The sequence below is a fragment of the Lolium perenne genome, chromosome 6, assembly GCF_019359855.2.
Source record: "Lolium perenne isolate Kyuss_39 chromosome 6, Kyuss_2.0, whole genome shotgun sequence".
Classification (NCBI taxonomy): Eukaryota; Viridiplantae; Streptophyta; class Magnoliopsida; order Poales; family Poaceae; genus Lolium; species Lolium perenne.
The window spans coordinates 266,171,659-266,192,426 of record NC_067249.2 but is presented as its reverse complement, the minus strand read 5'-3'; the positions used below and the strand labels follow the sequence as shown (position 1 = coordinate 266,192,426).

Below are 20,768 nucleotides of genomic sequence, written 5' to 3'. Positions count from 1 at the left end.
TTCCGACGATGCGGCCTTGATTGGTTCGGCCCAACTATATGATGAAAATTGGCGTTAGTTATTGGTTCATACAATGTCGACCTATGTAATCTCCTTCTTGGAGGGTAGATTTACATATACTTGTCACCCCTCAAGGTGTATGGAGTAACACAAATGATATAAGTACACAAAAAGTGGAACTATATCTCCACCGTATGAAAAACGTGAATCTGGTTTCTCCAGAGTGCATTTGCTACCCGCATGGGTAGCTACACACCCCTGCATTATACCAATATTCAAGCCATATTAACTTGTTTTAGCTTGGTTTCCTAGTAGAACGTGGAATTCTAGTCTACTAGGAAACCGAGCTAAAACAAGTTAATATGGCTTGAATATTGGTGTAATGCAGGGGTGTGTAGCTACCCATGCGGGTAGCAGGCTTCATCCCTTTCTCCGATTGATCATAAAACACTCTTTTGCAACATTCTTTTGTTCACGTGCAACATTATTGCAACCAATTGTCCCATGGTCCCATAAATATCATCCAAATTCATCACATATTGAAATACATACCCATGCATAAAAAAGATCTCTTGTATGCAAGAAATTCTCAATGGCTACAAATGTTGAAAAATATGTCGCAACACATGTATCATGAAAAATATAGGCCTTGAAGCATACAACCAAAAATGATTGCAACATATTTAGGCACATAAGAATAACCATACACACTTGCAGTGTGGTGAAACACCCTTCACAACATCAAAATATCTTTATGATCACTAATCTCTGCAATCAACATTGGTGCCACTAACACATCGCTCTTCATCGATTCGAGCTTGTTGGCGAGCAATCTGGAGCGTCGGAGATCCACCAGAGATGGATCGGACAATACCCATTCCCTGACGTCCCAACGTCGTTAGGAGCTCGACATATTCAAGTACCATCTCAACATATCCATGGTGGTTGGAGGGAGCATGTGTCGAGGAATTAAAAACTATGGGAAACCGATGATCTCGAGAGGAAGAGGAGTTCAAAAGGAAAAGAGAAATAGTGTTGGGAGCTGGTTCTCCAGGTGATAAGAGATGAAAGGAGAAGGAGGCCAGTAGGATAAAATAGGAGAGAAACATACAAAAGTGCGGGGAACATGGCTCGACAAACCGTTTATCTTCCCCGACGATGGGCTTCCATCGGCCGCCACATGTGAATCATTTACCTATACTTTTTTTTGTGTGTGTGTATAACAACAAGGTATATGCAATAGATCTTAATTGTATCATGTTTTATTGAATACGGCGTATTTAGTTCGTAGATTCAGGGTTTCATAGGGTTTATGTGTTTTGAACGAACAAAACAAACGGCCTTCCCTGATTTTGTGTCATTGTATGCACAAAGTAACATAGTGCATTGGTGAGAATGTTTGAAGGAGAGCATCGATAGAAATTGACAAGTGGCAAGTAAAAAAAAGGTTAAGGAGTGGCTTTGGAATTTGATCGAAATGACTTGATAGTTTTTTTCCCTTCCGCAGGTTATCGTCACTGACATAAATCTTTTCTAAGCCCTAAGCCCACCACCGTCCCCAGCCGCCGCCGCCGCCGCCGCCGCTCAATCCCCCGGACCGCCCCTCCCACGGAAACACTCCGCCAGTCTCACGCGCGCCTCCGCCACCACCGTCCCCGTTCTTCCCTCCGCGGGGACGTCGCGCGTGCCTCTCCACCCCGCCCGCAGCTTGAGCGGCCATTGAGTCCGGAGGTATGGGCTAGGTTGTTCAGCGATTAGCGAAATCCCAGCGACCATCTACACCCCGCCCCTGCGATTCGCGCCTCCCATGCTCCCGCGGCGGCTGCAGCACCGCAAATGCGTCACCGAATGCTGCAGGCACGTCAGGGCTCCACCCGCTGAATCATCCGCCCGCCGCCGCTTCTCATTGCTCGCTGTTGCGGCGCAGCCAGCCGACTACACCTCCAGCAGCGACGATGCCGACGACAGGCCCAGCTGCGCTCCTGCTGAAACCGTCCAGATAAGCAGAGGCCGCGGCCTGAGCTCTGCCAGAGTCGTCCAGAACCTCCGGCTCCTCAAGAGGAGGCCCGATGTCGCCTTGGCTTACTTCAAGGACACCGAGAGCGTCGGCTTCAGCCACGACCTGTCCACCTATGCGGCGATCGTCGACATCCTGTCCAGTTCCGGCCAGTCCAGGATGCTCTTCTCCCTGTTCCGTGAGATCGTCTCGCGTGGCGGCGGCCCCGAAATCCTGCCGCTCATGGATCATCTCAGAAGAACGTGCGCCGCTTCGGATTCGCTCGTGTCTGCGACCAATTGCTTGGTCACGGCGTACATCACTTGCTACGATGCGCAGGATACGATAGGGTTGTTTGGTGAGCTTTGCAGGCTCGGAGTTGTGCCGTCGGTTTGGGCTTGCAACGCGCTTCTCAGATTTGCGGCTGACCGTGGTGGCTCGGAGGTTGTTTTATCGGCTTATGACCAGATGAAGCTCCTTCGGCTGACTTTGGATGCTCATGCGTTGGGCATTATCACTAGGTCTCTTTTTCAAGAGAAGAAGGCAGACAAAGCATTTGAAGTGTGGGTCGAGATGATTGGATCAGGAGCGAAACCGGATATAAGTGGATACTCGTCGTTTTTAACTGGTCTGTGTGATTGCGGAAAGATTGATTTAGCTTATGCTATTCTGCAAGAGATCATCAGGGAGGGCATTCAAGTTGACTCCATGGCCTATAACAAGGTAATGGATGGGCTATGCAAGGAGATGAGACTGGAGGAGGCTGAAAAGCTCTTGGAGAGCAAGATCAGACTAGGATTCAATCCTGATATATATGGCTATAGCTATCTCATCCGGAGTTACTGCAAAAAGGGAGACATACTTAAGGTGCTGGATCATTATCAAGCAATGGAATCCCATGGTCTCGGAACAAACTGCCACATTGTGAGTTATCTTCTACAATGCTTTACAAAGGTAGGCATGGCATCTCAAGTTACTGAGTATTTCCAGAAATTTAGAGATTCAGGGGTCCATCTAGATGGGGTTCTGTATAACATTGCTATGGAAGCCTATTGCAAGCTCGGGAACGTGGATGAGGCGGTTAAGCTACTGGCAGAAATGAAGACTGACGGCCTGGCTCCTGACAGAATCCACTATACATCCCTGGTCAAGGGTTATTGCTCGAAGGGAGATATACCAAATGCACAGCAAGTGTTTGAAGAGATGCTGAAGGCCAATGTAAAGCCAGATGTGGTCACATATAACATTCTGGCCAGCGGATTTTGCAGGAGTGGTCTTGTTACGGAGGTGTTTGACCTTCTAGACCATATGCAGGATCAAGGGTTAGAGCCTAATTCACTTACTTATGGTGTAGCAATTGATGGATTTTGTAGAAGAGGCAACCTTAGTGAAGCGGAGGTGTTATTTAATATAGTAGAAGAGAGAGGAATTGATCACATTGAAGTACTGTACAGTTCGATGGTTTGTGGCTATTTAAATTCAGGATGGACTGATCATGCTTACGTGCTCTTTCTTAGGGTTGCTAATCAAGGAAAACTTGTGGATCATTTCTCATGTTCTAAGTTGATAAATGACCTTTGTAGGGATGGAAATGCCCAGGGAGCTTCAAATGTATGTAGCACCATGTTAGAAAAGAATGCTGTTCCTGATCTAATTTCATATAGCAAGCTCATAGCAGCCTATTGTCAGACAGGAGATATGCACAATGCTCGTTTATGGTTCCATGATATGATTCAGCGAGGCCTTTCTGCGGATGTTATTGTATACACTGTACTAATGAATGGTTACTGCAAGGTTGGTCAGATGCAAGAAGCTTGCACATTATTTGTTCAGATGACAAGTTTAGGTATTAAGCCTGACGTAGTTGCATATACAGTGCTACTCGATGGTAACCTAAAAGAGTACCTGCAGAAATGCTGGCAGGGCATTAGTAAGGAGACAAGGAGCGTTCTTCTTAGAGCAAAGCAGAACCAGTTGCTCAGCTCTATGAAAGAATTGGAAATTGAACCTGATGTACCCTGTTACACTGTATTGATTGATGGGCAGTGCAAAGCAGATTATTTAGAGGAAGCACGGGGACTATTTGATGAAATGTTGCAGAAAGGACTTGCTCCTGATCTTCATGCATACACGGCTCTTATAAATGGATATTGCAGCCAGGGAGAAATAGCGAAGGCGGAAGATCTTTTTCAAGAAATGGTAGATAGGGGAATAAAGCCAGATGTACTGACCTTTTCTGTCTTGAAGAAGAAGTCCTGAGGCATAGGCAGGATCAGCCATCTAAAGGTATAAACGATGCCCCCCATAGGGGGCTTCACAGCGCTCAGCGCTTCTGGTCCATCAGATCTTCCCATCTGGCCAATCTCGTCCGTTCGTTCTAAGCTGTGAGCAAGGGTGCTGGTTGGTTCTCCTGCTAGATAAAACCATGCAACAGCTGTGTGTTACCCGTCTGAGACTGCCCGTGGGTCCCATCTTCGGCCGGGTCTACTCGTCGGTCGCTGCAGCTAGGAGTTGGTTTGGTGGAAAAGATCTCCACCAGGGGCAATTTTGGGTTTTCCTCCTCCCTGCCTGAGACAAAACCAGAGAATCCCACAACAAACCCTACCCATTCATCGTCCTCTCTCCTCGCGCACCACCCTCCGCATCCCGCCGCCGCCTGTGCCCTGGCTCCTCCTCTGCGCCGGCGCCGCCGCCCCCGCCTCCTCCTCTGCGATGCCGCCCCCGCTCTGCCTCCTCCCGTGCTCAACGCCAGCTCGCCCATCCCTGGTCCTCCCCATCGAGCTTGCCGCCGCCAAGGCCGCCGCTGCTCCTCCTCCCCGCCCTCTGTCGGTGTTGGAGACAACGGCGAGGTTTGGAGCAGCGGGGGACTTCGTGCCTCTCCCGAGCTGCTTGGCGTGGAGTCCGTGGTTGAGCTCCTCTCCATCATCCTCTTGTCTGAAGCCACCAAGGTCGTCATCGTCCTCACCAACCATGACCAGACAAGGTCCCCCGCTTCCTGCTTCTCTTGGCTGGCCAGCCCTGTCTCATCCACAGCCTGCTGAGGGGAGAGAAGGACATGCTTTGCAACCTCCATCCCTGGCCCCTTTACATGGAGCTGCGGCTAGCCAGGTTCATCTTCCTCTGGCCCATCTCTCCACATCCCCTTTGCTGATTCGAGGTACTCACTCCTCTCTTCCTCTTGATTTGCCTCATCCCCTCTCTCTTCCAGTCCCATAATTTATGATTTTGTTTTGGTTTGTGCAGATATGTTTTGTTTCTATGCATATGAACTGTTTGAGGAAATGTCTAAGCAGGTTGCATATGTACAGTTTGAGGAAATGTATAAGCAGGCTGCAGGTGCAAGATATCTACCTTTTAGTGTTGTACTGTCGTCTTTTCTGTTTAATTGATCGCACATTTTATAATGCATGTTGGTTGCTCCGATTGTTCCTCAGATAGAGGAGGGCCATCAATATCTTTGAGAGAAGCTGGTGCCATTGAGAAACATCTTTGAGAGAAGCAGGCACTGTAGAGAACAGGTACTTTACATTGGGTGAGAAATTTATTCGTGTGATGGATTGAGCAGATTGTGACATTTGTCTACATTCATCTCTGAAATCAAGTTATAACTCAGATCTCATTCTACATGAGCTACCGTGAATTTTATCCTTTCGCACTTTAGATTGTTGCTATATGGAAGTTGGTTGAGATTTCGTGTCACAATTCCATGAACATGTTTGTCTTGCCTCCATTAATCATAGAGATCTTGGTTGATAAACTGTTTATTTATTGGAACTATAATTTGTTGATTTTCTGTTCATCAAATTTCTAATTATGATATTGTAAATAATTGTTCAAATAAATTTATGTGGTATTATGAGAAGATGAAGCTGAATATGTCTAGACGTGTATTTTGGAATTCTAGATCTGTCCCACATGGCAATCTTTTAAACAGGTAGTTTTAAAAATGACAACCGACAAGAAGAGTCACTTCTACCTTGCAATATTGAGCTCAGATATGATGCATATTTGACTCAGTAATCTGTGTGCTTATATGTAACTTTGAAGTTTTATTTTGTAGCCTGATGGTGCTACTACAAAAGTGTGACTTGAGTATAAAAATTGCATTCTTTGGGAGAGCCCCCGCAGGTGCATATTTATTTGTTGGTTTACATCAAACCCCATCGAAGCCATGTTTAGACCCATGTTTAGTTTTATGTTTTTCATATTTCAAGAAGCGGGTAGTGGCTAAAAAACTACCTGTAGCAGGTAATGGCTTAAAATATCACTGTGTATGTGGAAACTATTATTTTTCTTATGAATTTTATATGTATATCTTCGCTCAGTTATGCAGGTTGCTTACTACTATTTTCCATTTTATGCTCGCATTTATTGAGTCAAATTGACACAAAGATTTGTGGTTATCATGCAAATCGATTGCTGTCAGGTGAGCATTACATGTTTACAGTATGCACCAAATCAGTGACATGGTCTAAATTCAATCTACATATGGTCCTCAGGTAATTAAAGCAGAGATTGGTTGCTTGCCTATAAAAGATGACAAGATTGATGCAAAAGTTGTACATGATCAGCTTTTTTATGACTTTGTATGATTGCTTTCCGCCTTATGGTTGCAGTTAGAGTTTGTTTCTTCGTGTTGGAGAAAATCAAAGACACTGATTTTGATCTATGTGCTTTGACTAGGCTATTAAAGGTGCACTCGTGCAGCAGGATGTTATGGCTCTAGGGAAGGAGGTATGGCCCTGCAAATGAGATGGCACGTCTCTTGGTGAGGTAGTCCCAATCTTCAGGAGAGCATCTTTTTTGTTTCTCCATCTTCAAGTGACCTTTCTACATACTAATCCCCTTGTTTGCAAATTAGCATCCTGGATGAAGGGTTGATCTTGCAGTTAGTCTGAATAAGTGCATAATATTTTACATTTTTTTCAGAAAACAGGAGACAAGGACGATTTAGTTGGAATCAGATAAAAAATGGGCCTCACAACTTCAAGAGCAACATTAAAGTGTCTTGATAAAGGTTTGGCAAGCTGGCCTCAAATTTAGAGGGTAAGATAAAGAAATGGTTTAGTTTTAACATTGTTCATATTGTTGTTCCCTTCGAAGTACAGAGCTATCCTTTTGCCAGGTCAATTTTTCAAATAATCTCCACACAAATGAGCTATGTATCAATATGGTCAAGGATACTGAACCTTGAACTATTTTCTATGCAGTACAGACCGTAAACTTACTTGCAGCATGCCAGCAAAAGTGGTTTCTGCCCTCTGAAATTGCATGCTGACAGTGACCGGTTGGTCCTTCTCCGCCACTTTCAGTGTTTCAGACAGCCATATCCTCTAGCAAATGCCGGTTGGATTGGCTCAAGGAACAAAACCAGATGAGATCTCTACTGCAAAAGTATGTGCAATACTGCCTGTTTATATCCTATAATATTATCTACTCATATCACTTCAAAACAACATAGAATTGACATAATATTTGGAAATGATATCCGCTAGCTAGCCCAATGTGTATATGTCGTGCATGTGTATAGATACTTGGCCAACTGAAAATTGTACCTTCTGAATTTATTTTCTCAACACATACAAGTCAAAATATATAATATACATGCCAGCAAATGTTGTGATATGCTCAGCTTGATATTTTTGATAAGATGTGCAAAACTATTCCTAAATTGTGTCTATTGACGGTCTTTAAAATACGATAGTATATTGCTGCATAATAAAGGTTAAATTGCTACAATCTTACCTCACAGATGTAACACAGCTTTCCCTGGACATTGGCTGCAAATGTTCACCACTCGACATATCTATACATACCAGGTCCATAGTAGGTGTCATTCTCTACTGCATTGTATGCAGATGCCCTCATCTTCTGCTATATGTGAAATTATCCTGCAAAAAAATATACATACACTACATTATTGAATTGTTCCTGTTGAAAGTCGGAGCAATATTCCTTCTATGTGCTCATGTTGAGTGCGTGTTTGTTCTTATGCAACTTGCAAATATATAATCATGTCACAAGGGGACGTTCTGCTCAGAGCCATCATCCTGGCCCCCACCTTCCAATAGTCTTTTCAGGTTTCCTTATCCCAATTTTCTCTAATCTTCTTTTGCATCTTCTTTGTTTCCAAATTTTGTCACACTACAACATGCAATCCAACACCTTTTCTGATTTACTTATTTTTATGTAGAATTACAATTTGTATGTAGAAGTTGCATGATTCCACTTCCGCAGAATCTCATCAAGCAAAGATTTGCTGACTGAAATGTTGATTCAATACTGCAATCTTTTTCAAGACAGAATCTCATCAAGCGAATATTCTAAAATTTGTGTTTTCTTTTGCAGATTCTTTACAATGGGAATAAATATCCAAGTTGTTAATTAATTTTGTTATCAGATTTCCCCAAGAATGTTGAAACCTATGTCCACATGGTATGCATACAATAGATTGGCATTTGGATTTTGGTGTTCTGACTATGAGGCTTTCTTTCCTTGGTGAGGATCCTAACTGGTGTTGCCATTCTAATTGCTAGAAAAGCTGAACCTACATGCTCATGTAGGTGCTTGATAAACAGCAAGATGAACCTGATCAGCTGTAGGATAGTAGCTATTGACTTTAGGTGATGAACCTCTGGCTATGGAGTAGATTTCGGGCCTTTGGGAAATATGCTGAAGTTCCATTTAAATTGCTCATGTAGTTTATATGCTCGAAAGCACCGATACGGCGACACGGATACGGCGATACGGAGACGGCGATACGCGATACGGCGATTTCAAAAAACAGCGAAACGGCGATACGGCGAGTATATGTATAAATGCAATAATATAAGTATATAACAGATCATAATTCATAAATCAAAAAATCATAATAAAGTAAATATGAGATGAGATATAAGAACTGCCCCATTTTCTGCCTTTTCTTGATGAATGATGAGTCTGAATGATCACCACTTGCCCTCAATCCTCGTGGTACTTGCAAAATAAATCATATGACTGAGTATGCTAGTTTTTGAATTTGAGACATAACACATAACGGTAAAGAAGGTGGCTTTGTGGCTTGTTACCTTAAATCTAAAATGCATCCCAGCCTCCATAAATGTATAGACCAAACACCAAAGAGTGCAGAACATCTTTAGTCCACTAACATTACATCATAAATAAATAGAGAGATACAAAGTACCAGCGTTACACAGGCCACATAATTTAGTCAAATGACAAACGGTGCAGGAATGGAAAGTGTTCAACTGTTCATTACATAACATAACAATAGCATGGATTAAATAGACCGAAGCTCAAGAGAGATCATCGAGAATCCGCGCCTCCAATTCTGGTTCATCAAGAGAAAGATCAGCACCTTCAAGCATGCCAACACCAGTGAAGCTCTCAACCCCATCTCCACCAACATCCCACATGTGGCTTGGCCCACTCTAATATTCACGAGAATGTCGTGAAAGTAGACGATGGTTGTTGTGCGTGTACACTAGATCCGCAGCTCGTGCAGGGGTTAGCTTGTTTCTAGCAGAGCTATGAATGAAAGCATATGTGCTCCAATTCCGTTCACAGTACCACCAACTGGACCATCAACATCTATGGAATTGCTTGCAGTACCACGAACTGAAGATTGACTGCCTGCAGATGCCATCTCACCCCCTGGCCAGCCAAGCAAACGGGGCCAAACAATCAGCACCACCACCAACGGGAGGGCAGCAAGCAAGCAGCAGACCAGCAGCTTGGGGAAGGGGAAGGGGAAGCAGAGGCGGATGCAGTACCTTGGGCCTTGGGGAGGCGGCGCGATTCCGGCCGGTGGAGGCGCGTGATGTTGGGGAGGGGCGAATCCAGGTGGAGGAGGCGCGATTCCGGCCGGAGGCGGCGCGATTCCGGCCGGCGGCGGAGCTATTCCGGCCGGCGGCGGCGCTATTCCAGGCGGCGGCTGCTCGTGCGGGCTCAGGAGGCTGCCGTTTCCTGCGAATGAAACGAATAGACAGGGGGAGGTCGCTGGGTTAGGGTTAGCAATCGCTCGATCTGGGCTCTCCCGTGTCGCCGCCGTCCCCGCCGCGTATCAGATTTAATTTCTTTATTTTTAATTTTGGGAAAAGGGGACACGCGGCCGATACGCGTATCGGAGGCGTATCGGCGTATCGGAGTATCGCGGCCGTTTTATACGCGAGTACGCGAGCTTCTGCCGTATCGGTGCTTCCGAGTTTATATGTGCTCGAGGTTTCAATGCTGTCAGCTAACTAATGCAACTATGCTGTGTTGATGATTATTCTGGCAATTATTCATTTTCCCTTTTTAGCTCATGGTTCTTTAAATCAGTCCATTAATGATTCCTTGGCATGATAATCTTGGAGCTCACACGTTATTTCATTATGATACCTTACTCGAAAGGTTGGACTAGGAGCGGAACAATACATGAGCCTCTTTCAGTATGAGTAGAACATGGCCTCATTTGGTAAGCTCTCTGTGATACTAGACATTCTCCTTGTCTTTCAAGCATTTCTAGCTTAACCCTTGAACCAGTTTGCTTTTTTAATTTAAGCCGTCTTATGTTATTGACATCTTCTCTGATTTTCTCTTACACATTCTGTTCTTACTCTACCATTGGATGCTCTAAAATTAGAAAGGTTTGTCCTTAGTGTTCCTTGTGCAGAAGGTTGACGTAGCTTCTTTTGCATAAGAAAAACGGTAAGTGCGTTTCTATGTTTATGAGACCGGTTTATAAATTCAACCATAAGATTCTTCATTAAAAAACATCCTGGAACAAATCCTGTATTGAGGACCTGAGAATGAAAAACGCCCCTTTGGTAACCTTGTCTCGACGATTGTCAATTCGCGGTTATGAAAATTATGCAGTCAACTCAAACACACTTTTTGGATTTTTCTTATGGATAGACTTATTATAAGAGAGATGCTGCAACACATGTATTTCTGGCTCTGCAGAAATAACTATTTATTCAGAGAACTCAACAAGGTCTTTAGACCCGGGATAATCCTTGAGTTGATGCATAAGGTCTTCTACCAAGCGAAAAGAAGAGTATACAATGGCCTAGAGGCCTGGATAGCAAGATTTAGATATCTCTTTCTCTTTGTTTTTATTTGCCTCTTTACATATCATCTTATATATATATACACTATTTTCCTATTGTTGACCTTTTAGAAAAGATTTGCAATTGATACAAATGCTCAAAGGAAAGAAATTTCCTTTCAGTTGGTTGTTGTTGTCAATGTGTTCTTATTTTCCTTCGGTTGGAAGATAAAATCATATATGAGTCATTTATTTGTTTGACAGCTTTGAGACAAAAATATAAGAGCTATGTTTCCTGCGACTTTTAGTTGTCTGTGCCCACCTATTCCTATGCATCTATTAGTTAAATGATATTTTATCATAGATGGATAAATGAACAAGCGACCTGATATGGTTGGTTTTTAGATTTCACGTTGCATGTCTGTGGGAAGAGTAATGCATTAAGCATGGCATCGGTTGCAAACCAAGTGTAGATCCAACTATTATGCGGGCCACTGATATGTTACCTTTTACCAGACTATTTGAGTAAGTTTTGCAATTTCTGCTGGTTTGTTAACTATGGCAGCAAGTACACGTTCCACAAATGAGGATGTTTTGAAGCCTTTTCATGTACAAACAACATAAGTAAAAATAATAACACCAGCAACTTTAAGGTGAGTAACAAATTGCAAGAAAATTACAAGACGTGGGCTGACAATATTTTGTACAACAGAAGAAATATACAAGTGAGTTTGGGGCACTTAACACTTACTGGTTCAGTTTTGGAATTTTATCATCATGATTAATGATGTCTCTTTGTTAGTAATAACACTTGATATTTAGTTTATGTTTGGTCCTTCAGCCGGATGATGCAATCATAAACCTCTTGAGGTGCAGAAAGTTAGTTTAGGAGTTTACTCTTTGTGTCTTTTTTCCCTTCTTGATATTCCAGATGTTCTTCATCTGAAACACATGTAGTCACTGTATACCTGAATCATTTCCATCTATCTAGAACCCATATATGTCTTCACTTAGTTTTGCATTGCAATTAACAAGTTGTAGTGCCCAACATGGTTACTGAATTAAAAAAATGAGTCCTTATGCAGATTACAAATTAATCGTATGGACTCTGAGCTTGTTCAGGTATTACTGAGGGAAAACATCTATTTTATGAATTTAGGTTTTGGAGGTTCTGTTTGCTAAAACTAGAAAAGTAGCAGTCTTGACGTGTTTTATCTTCTTATGCGTCAATGGTATTGTTTGTATTTTCTAAATCAATCTATATCTCTGTCAGCATATTTTCAGATGCACTTATGAGCTCTAGGCTTTATGATAAGATGAGCATGACAGGGATATGACGATGAACCGGCGACCATGGAATTTGACAAGGGCTTCAGGATAACATCCAAACTCGACCTGAGCCTTTTTCCCCTCTGGTAAAGCTCCTTCTAGACTGCGATATGATATACATTTCCCATGCATATCGTTATTTTTGGATTCACCCTGAAGGATGATACTTATGAGCACATGTTTTACTTTTTTGCTTGGTGCTTAGGCTTCTCCTGCCAGGACTGAGAATGTGTGACAGATTTTTTTTATTAACATTACAGTTGAAGTTTCAGTGTTGCTTCGGTTCGGTTGCATCTCTGTTGTGAGCAGATATATAGTACCATAAAAGCCCTTGTTTATCTTTGGTTAGTTTGTGTTCATGGAAATAAAAGGTTGTCGCAAAACTATTGCTGCTTCTGTACCTTTTATTTCTTAATCCTTTCTTTGTTGTTCTTGTTCTTCATACATCGATGTAGAAATTCAGCCTCTAGGATCTTACCATGATATTCATACGTATTCTTGTTTCTGGCTATTTATGCCTTTTGTATGGTTGTTTCTTTCCTTTTAATGTGTATTTATACATGAAAAAAAAGGATTAGTGCCCAAACGTTGTGCTTTCTCTAATTTGTTGTCCCTTATACCTGCTTCTGTGTTGGTCCCTTTTTCCCGTTTCTCGGCATTGCTTCTGGGTGTTTGTTTCTTGTTTTATTATTGAGTTATTTTCATGGAAAAAATGCCTCGGTGCGCACACGTTGGTGTTTCCCACCTTTTCTTTGTTACGCTTGCTTCTATTTGGTTGCTTCTTGGTTGTGAACAAATAAAGCTCTCAGAAGTCTTTGTTTCCCTTTAATTAGTTTTATTCATAGAAATAAAAGGTTGCCGCACAGCAGTTGCTATTTCTATACTTTCCCTTTCTTAACTCTGTAGTGTTGTTGTTGTTTTTTGACCAGCTTTATTACTTGTGCATTGTGGTTTAGATGTTGGTTTATTTCTTTCGCTTGCATCTGCTTGGTCGTTCTTGTTCTTCCCTGGAGTGTTTTTCTTGATACATCTGTGTACGATTTCCAGCCTCTATGATTTACAACGGTATTCTTACGTGTTCTTATTTGATGATCATTTGTTGGTTTACCGTTATGCTTACTTCACAAGGTTATGAGCTTACTCTTGACTTCTTTGTGCAAGGCCTATGAGCTTTTAACCTATGTGGAAACATTCCCGGTTCTTCACAAGGTAATGTCAGCATCTCTGTATAAGTTAGATCTGATGATCCTTCAAATGAAAGGTTATATATGGTTATCTGACACCTTCTGCTTCTCTATCTGCAAAATTATTAGTTAGATTATTGATTATTAGGGCCAATAGTCGTTCACTTCATCATTGGGTAAACGCATTAGCTGTTGGCATGTCCTTCTGCTCAAACTGGATATATCTTTTATTTGAATGCAGGGTTTTCTTTACACAAAAATTGTGCCTTCACCATGGACAAAAAGATTGCCATGTACGTATTGCTTTATTTTTCCTTCTTTCCAGAGTTTTTTGTGCATATATTTGTTGATTGCTTCCTTGCAAGAATAAGCTGAGTATACCTTCTGTATTACCAGTAGATTCTAGCAATGAGTTGTTTTTGCTTCATCCAACTTATTTGTATTTGTGAGCAATGATTAGCTCCAATGGGTATTAACCTAACTATCTATGCTCACCATGGGCAAATATCTCAAGTGAAGACAAGCCAATAGAAGACATATCTTGATGCTTTTTACAATACTGAATACTGTGATTGCATGATGCAACTGAACCCCTCTGCCTTTTTGTGTCTTTCTATGCCTTCCTATACGTGATACAACTCACACAATAAAATTAGGATGGTAAGGCATCACCTCAATCCAAATAAATTATTACCTCCGTTCTGACATATAGTATGTTTTGGGAAGCTACCAAGACATATTATAGTTCCGAACAGAGGTAGTACCATTTTAACTCCTAGACCCATTCTTCTTGGATCTCATATTTTCTGTGTGAATTGCAGCGGAAAATTCATAAACGCGCTATTGCTTTCCCATCGATTATGTATTAGCATCATAAAGAATAGAAAGTGGTGCGCGAGAGCCACGGGACTGTGCCAAGGCGCATCCCTAAATCACATTCAGAACTAACATATGCATTCCAGTTGTACTCCACTGCCACCAAACCAAACCTTCCAAAACAAGAAATTTGAACGTATGCATTAAATTTCAGTGTGCTTTCCGGTAGATCTTATGTGGTCAATTAGAGAGTTACACATTTCCCATTATGGCTGAAACATTTGGTTCTCAGTTTAGCATGGCTCAATTAAATTGTTGTGTCTCAGTAGCATGAATTTTTTAGACTTCCATTGCTTTCAGAGTTCAGTATCTACTTGTACATGTATCGCCACACTGCCAATCCATGCTCTATCAACAATATTCCATCAAGTTTCTGTAACACAAGAAGGGTCCATTGAGGATGTATTTTCTGCATATTTATGCTTGGGATTGATGAGATACTATGGCAGGGTTTATTGTTTACTTGGGATGCTTGTTCTTTTTATTTTCCAGAAAGCTACTCTTGTGTTGGACCAATTTCGGAAAGATAAGTGTCTCTTCTGTTTTGTGGAATAATTATGGTAAGCTTCTTGTCTGGATCTCATTATTTGGCAAGTTGCTGAGCTTCTTGGCTCTGTGTTGTACCAAATCAGTGTTTCTTAAAGAGATTTTTGAGTCTGCCCTTAACTAATTTGTGAAGTACTCCAAAATCATTGCAACCAAACAATAATCAGTGTTGTACATGCATTCTGGAGTATGCATGCTTGTTAACCAAACACTACCATGTTACTGCTCTATCTGCATTTCTTCATTTACTTTGGTCCTATACTGTGTTAGTACAATCCTAATCAGCCTTAAGAAAACTAATAAGGGAGTGGAGCCTTAGTGCATTTTTTTACTAAATTTGTTTCTCTTAGCGTAAGAAGTGGTAATAATGCACATTTAATGCTTTGAAAATCCTCATATGCAAGCTGCTACGACATGAACTTTTCGCATGCCTTGAAATCATGCAGTGTACTTTCCTCCATTGAAACCGACTCTGTTTTTTTCTTCTCAAGATTCTTCAAAAATGTACTCTGTTATGGTTCACATAGAATGTCATTTACATATTGTGAGTGTCAAATCTTTCTTTGTTCTATGTTAGAAACAGGAAAATGTTCTTATAAAATGGTTGTCTGAAACTTTGAAGGTGGTGGTGCTCATGGGTATGCGGGCCTGACATCTTCAGCTACGGAGGTACACCGTACACAGTACACAGTCGGCCTGAGCGACGAGCTGTTCGATAAGGCAGCGTCTGTGGTGGCTGCTACGAGCTCTGGTGCCTCGGTAGCCCAACCATCGTCTTGACGGCGACCGACTTCTGCCCACCCAACTTTGGACTTGCGGGCGTCTTTGGTGGCCGGTGCAAGTTCCCCAAGAGGCATCTCAAGATGACTGAGGTCGCGTTCCTCTGGGTCACCAAGGCAAAGTCCCAACATTATCCGGATACAATTTCGAAGGTAATGAGTTGAAATTTTCATAGGTTCCTAAATTTCTGATGGTTTCCAAGGCTAGCAAGTATGGCACTATCATTCTTGAGTTTTGCAAGTGACGGTAGTGGGTCACTAATTGTTCCAGGGCTGGAGGAGAAGAGCAAAATCACAGAGGTGCAGGTTCTTGGCTAGGTGGTGTGATGTGTTAGAGTAGGGTGGCCTAATGGCCAGAGGGGATCTAGGCGTCCTGACGGCCAGTGGAGATCGTGGCGCAGGTGCTACATAGGGAAGAAGGTGCTGCCTGGAGATCTAGGCGGCATGATGACCAGATGAATCTGGGTGACCTGATGGATCGAGGCGGAGGTGCTGCCGAGGTGGAAGATAGAAGAGGACAGTGATAAGATCGTTGGACAGTGATAGGATCGTTATTGAAGACCACAATGTTGGATCGCGATTCGGCAAAGTGTACCGATGTAATTTTGCTTCCTTTTCACCTGGTCGAAAATATCTAAAACATCTTATATATTAACACGGAGGCATTATTTGCTACAATATATTCCCCTATTTACATATGTAAATGTTTGTTGTGTTACTATGTTTCCCCTATTTTCCTGGCTATATATGAGTGTTTGTAGCTTTGTTTGTAGTTTCGTGTGATTTATTCTAATTTCATACTAATAGATGCATTTTGCAAAACCTAAAATATGTATTACCATATTAACAGATAAATTTACCATTGTTCTAATACAAAATAAATATCGACACGAGCTTTACGGGGTCGTGCGCCAAGGCGCACATCTAAATCTAGTATGTATGATTTTCCTGCAGTTATGTCAACTGAAATCCGTCAATAGCAAGGTAATGTATATTTTAAGTCGTGAATTTACTGGAAGTCTGGAATTAAGATTTATTTTGTTACTTCCACTTGATTATGTGATGACAATATGATTATCTTATCTATTCATGTTCTTTTTGCTTAATGTTTTGATCTCTAATGTTCTTACCATGCATATACGCTTTGCAGGCAGTTGTAGGGTGGATCTTGTTGAACTTTAAAATCCAGCACATAGGGAACATTGACAAGCTTGTGTTGATGGGAAAGGTCTGTTACTTGACTGTCTAAGCTGCATTTCTTTGGCTAAATAATGAAAAGATGAAAAAATGGTGTATATTGTGGACTATGCTTTCGAGGAGCTAGGGGAAGGGCTCTCGCCCCAGGAGACGAAGTAGATCAGCCATTCTTCAGTTTTCTTGCTTGATTAATTCCTCAGAGTGCCCTCTTTATATATAGGCCTAACAATCGAATCTAAGTAACAAATTGTTGATCTTATCTAAAATTGGCGCAAGACCAACATTTTCCTTAGGCTCATATATCTTGGGATGGAACCTAAGCTTACATATGTTTTTTTCTTGAAGTTAGCATGGCAAGTTTGACTTCTTTTTGTAGCTTTTGACTTATTTTGTTCAGTAATTATATGGCTTAATCATCTGTTTTTTTTTTTGGAGTAGCTGTATGCTGGATCATTGGTCATTTATTCATTTCAAAATACATGGAGATGATTCTGCAAACCTGATTTGAGCTCTACCAAGGCAAGTCTGGCCTTCTACCTTAACTCTTATTTTCTCATGCTTAGCTATGGAACATTGGTCCCCAGAGCCTTTTTTGTTCACACGTTCCTCTTTAAGAACTTATCAGCTAGGTGTATACTATTGCCGTGAGTAAATAGCAATCATCTTATCTGTTGAGGACACCACATTAGCTTGGATATATTAAATGGAAGACATGGGTCGTCGTTACTTAGAATCTGTTACATCTGAATGTTGGTGTGTCGCATGCTACTTTTACTTCTAAATTCCAGAGTGATGGCATAGAATGCACCACAGACCATATTTGAGTCATAGTGTGTACTGTGCTTTGGTATGTGTCAAACCTGAATGTGTCAGTTTGACTTCTCTACATTAGATGCCAAAGCCACATGATATGTTTATGCTGTAGAGCATGAATATTAAAAGATCATGGCATCATGAACTTAACTTAGGCTCTTGACTCTTCGTGACAGAACCTGTTGTCCATGAAATCTGCATACTATAATCATATATCTTTGAAAGAAAATTGCTAGCTATAAAAATGCCAATAGTGCCTTGTTCTGTAAAAACATTCTAAAATCTCGTTAAACATGGGGCTTCCTTTAGTGTCCCTTTTCCTCTTTCTACAGTTTCAGTGCACTGATTCTGTGGAACAAGTCAATGAACATGGTAATTGCATTGAGGTGAATTTGGTCCTTCACATTAGAACCAGGGGCATGTAGCCATTGGTGTCAAATGGCCCCATTATTTTTTTTACTGATCTTCATTGGAACTATCAAAATAATCTTACAAATAAGCAATCATACCACTATACATAGATGGATGACACCAACGATATTATTTTCAGGTTTCACCCCTGATTCGGACTACCCATATTTAGTTGGACAACTGTAAATTCAGGAGATACTGCTATACTAGTGATACTCATTTATCATTTCCATCAGACAAAGTGCAGAAGACTGAATTGCCCTTATGCTCATCCTGCATTGGTGCCTTCTTCCACTCAGGCTTCTCCACAGCCATGGTAATGGTGGTGTGCCCCCTGGCAGTCCGAGACCACATACTTCGGAGTACGGAACAACAGCCACTGTGCTGCCCAATTGAAGCCACCGGGGCTTGGGCCATAGCTCCTGCGTTTGCTTGGTAGTTAGGGATGCAGCGACGGTTGCTTGCCCAAATCAAACTGCAGCCACTAGGACAGATGGTTGACAGGTGCGCCTCTGCCCTTCTTGGAAGCATAGCGAGTTTCTTTAAGTTTTGGTCCTGTAGTTAAAATCAGATCTTTTTCTTTACTTTGCTGTCCATGCAAGATGCAGCTGGAGCGATGAACGCTGATGGTGAGCACAATGATTTGGTGTTTTTCGCTAGTGAAACTGAGGCAAAGGAATGAGGATGCCTCTGGTTGGAGGTGAATGCTGCATCTGCTCTCTCCTGAATGATTGGCTTATCTAAGATTATATATGAAAATGAGACAGAGATTTGAAAACGCCAGGCAATTATAGAGCTTATGCAGTTTTATAGTGTTTTTAAGCTTAATTTTTTTCGCTTAAGCAGTCTCTTGATTAGGGATGGTCTGAAACGATTATATTTAATATATATAGTAACCTATCTCTGTACTGTAATTGTAAGTTCCAAAGTTACCAAAGTTACCTTTTTGAAGTATTGAAAAAGAACACCTGAACTATCACCTAGATGTTCTCACTGAGAGCGAATTGCTCCAGGTTTTTCCCTTGCAAATTTAATATGAACCCATACACACTACCTTGAAAAGCCAGTGCTTCATGCTCCTTCCAGATGCCTATGCTTCCCAAGCCAAACACTTAAATGCAGCACATGAAAAAATTCATCTGTACATCTGCAAACGGTAGAAAGGAAAAAAGAAGCGGCAATGGAAGAGAAACAGTTCGTTGCTGCTACTTGGGCATCATTAAAATTGTATAATTTATGATGTCGTCTTTGCAGTAGGAGGCTGATTCTTCGTTGCTTTGTGATCTTCCTCCTCTTATTAATCTTACTGTTGTCATTATGTGGCATATTCTCATCCACTTGTGGCTGCTTTCTTCTAGGAGTCTGCATATAACATATTCCTCATGATTAGCTGAATTACTTTGGAGCAAAATTATTCTGCAGAAAAAGATAGTAGTGCCATTGGATTCCTTGTTTTATGTAATGCGGTGAACATGAAATAAAAATTCTCATCACTACAATCTCCAGGAAACTTGAAAGGATATAATAATATCCTCACGTGAAGATGATTTTTGGTGGTGGGTATGGTTCTACCCTGTACCATAATATTATTACTTATTAGTGATGCTTTCTAACTTGTGTTTTTTTCGTGTGGCATGTCATTGCAGATATACTGCTGTTGAATTTGCTTCTATCTGGAGAGACTTAGGTGCTGAAGTAGACTTGTTTTATAGAAAAGAACTTCCTCTGAGGTATGCACTTTAATCTGCTGTCAGCATGGACACACACAACTTCTGGTCCCTTACTGAAATAATGTACTGCACAAATTCAGAAGAATATTTCTGTTGTTTGTGCGTATTTGTGCGGTTTTGCAGTATACTGAAGTGGATGGTATGATTTAAGTTGTGATTGCCATTGTTCAAGAATGGAGCCTGTTATGCGCACTATAGCATTAGGAAGTGTCCAATTGGAAATGGAATATTTTTAAAAATAGGATTAAAATTGTTTAAATAGGAAAATATTGGATTTAGAGATCGGATTGATATCCTTTAAGCAATAAGGAAGAGTTTATCAATGTATTATATCCTTCATTCGTCATCCCAAACCATGTTTTGCCCCATTCCCCTACGTTGTATCCCGTTCGGTCGTCTTTGTGGTGGTGGTAGTTACCCCAGCTTGTGCCAGGCTCTAGAACCGGGCTCGTGGCTCTGATTATAACTTCATAACACGTCTGTATAAAAATAGAAATTCTGTCATTGGCATTTAGTATTCTCAAATTTCTACATTTTTCAAGTTCTGGATTTTTCTTAACATTAGTGCGGCAGAAAGATGAATGTAACAGTACACTGCCACTGGCACAGGTTTCATTTTTGTAATCCAGTTGAGTAGAATGGCCGCTGGCATTGAGGTTGTGACGGATAAAGGAGATGAGCTCATTGCAACGGTGTTCTGTTAGCTACATGTGTATTTCCTTTGTTTCGACACTTATCTGTTCCGTTTAAGCATTTGTTCACGTTATGCAAGCAATTATGGGACAACACTTGTTTTGTTTCTGTGGAGTAAAAGTGTATTGTATTCTGAAATACTGATTTGTATTTGAAAGAGATAACTAGCTACTTATTTGGTATCAA

General features: G+C 41.5%; 1 protein-coding gene and 1 long non-coding RNA gene across 51 annotated transcripts; one reads left to right on the top strand and one right to left on the bottom strand.

Moving 5' to 3' along the window:
• The first annotated feature begins 1,508 nt into the window (after nucleotides 1–1,508).
• On the top strand, nucleotides 1,509–20,768 carry LOC127305505 (uncharacterized). Of its 50 annotated transcripts, none has more exons than XM_071821290.1 (23): nucleotides 1,509–5,153; nucleotides 5,240–5,332; nucleotides 5,431–5,514; nucleotides 6,057–6,124; nucleotides 6,330–6,422; nucleotides 6,496–6,582; nucleotides 6,680–6,769; nucleotides 6,926–7,042; nucleotides 7,207–7,390; nucleotides 8,345–8,494; nucleotides 10,388–12,439; nucleotides 13,515–13,562; nucleotides 13,779–13,830; nucleotides 14,906–14,973; nucleotides 15,582–15,891; nucleotides 16,010–16,337; nucleotides 16,889–16,966; nucleotides 17,374–17,454; nucleotides 18,459–18,663; nucleotides 18,768–18,859; nucleotides 19,666–19,715; nucleotides 19,806–19,889; nucleotides 20,499–20,768. In XM_071821290.1, the coding sequence occupies exon 1, from the start codon at nucleotides 1,808–1,810 to the stop codon at nucleotides 4,253–4,255; it is 2,448 nt and encodes an 815-aa protein (XP_071677391.1). In that variant the 5' UTR covers nucleotides 1,509–1,807; the 3' UTR covers nucleotides 4,256–5,153; nucleotides 5,240–5,332; nucleotides 5,431–5,514; nucleotides 6,057–6,124; nucleotides 6,330–6,422; nucleotides 6,496–6,582; nucleotides 6,680–6,769; nucleotides 6,926–7,042; nucleotides 7,207–7,390; nucleotides 8,345–8,494; nucleotides 10,388–12,439; nucleotides 13,515–13,562; nucleotides 13,779–13,830; nucleotides 14,906–14,973; nucleotides 15,582–15,891; nucleotides 16,010–16,337; nucleotides 16,889–16,966; nucleotides 17,374–17,454; nucleotides 18,459–18,663; nucleotides 18,768–18,859; nucleotides 19,666–19,715; nucleotides 19,806–19,889; nucleotides 20,499–20,768. The 50 variants fall into 50 exon arrangements, with proteins under 50 accessions (XP_071677391.1, XP_071677385.1, XP_071677403.1 ...); XM_071821284.1 differs by having other exon boundaries at nucleotides 6,322–6,422; XM_071821302.1 differs by having other exon boundaries at nucleotides 5,431–6,422; nucleotides 10,388–10,451; nucleotides 12,110–12,146; nucleotides 12,298–12,439.
• LOC127305511 (uncharacterized) lies at nucleotides 8,785–10,168 on the bottom strand. The gene is made up of 3 exons (XR_007853981.2): nucleotides 9,769–10,168; nucleotides 9,064–9,649; nucleotides 8,785–8,971 (listed from the first exon to the last, which is right to left on the bottom strand). It is a non-coding gene; the product is annotated as an uncharacterized lncRNA (long non-coding RNA).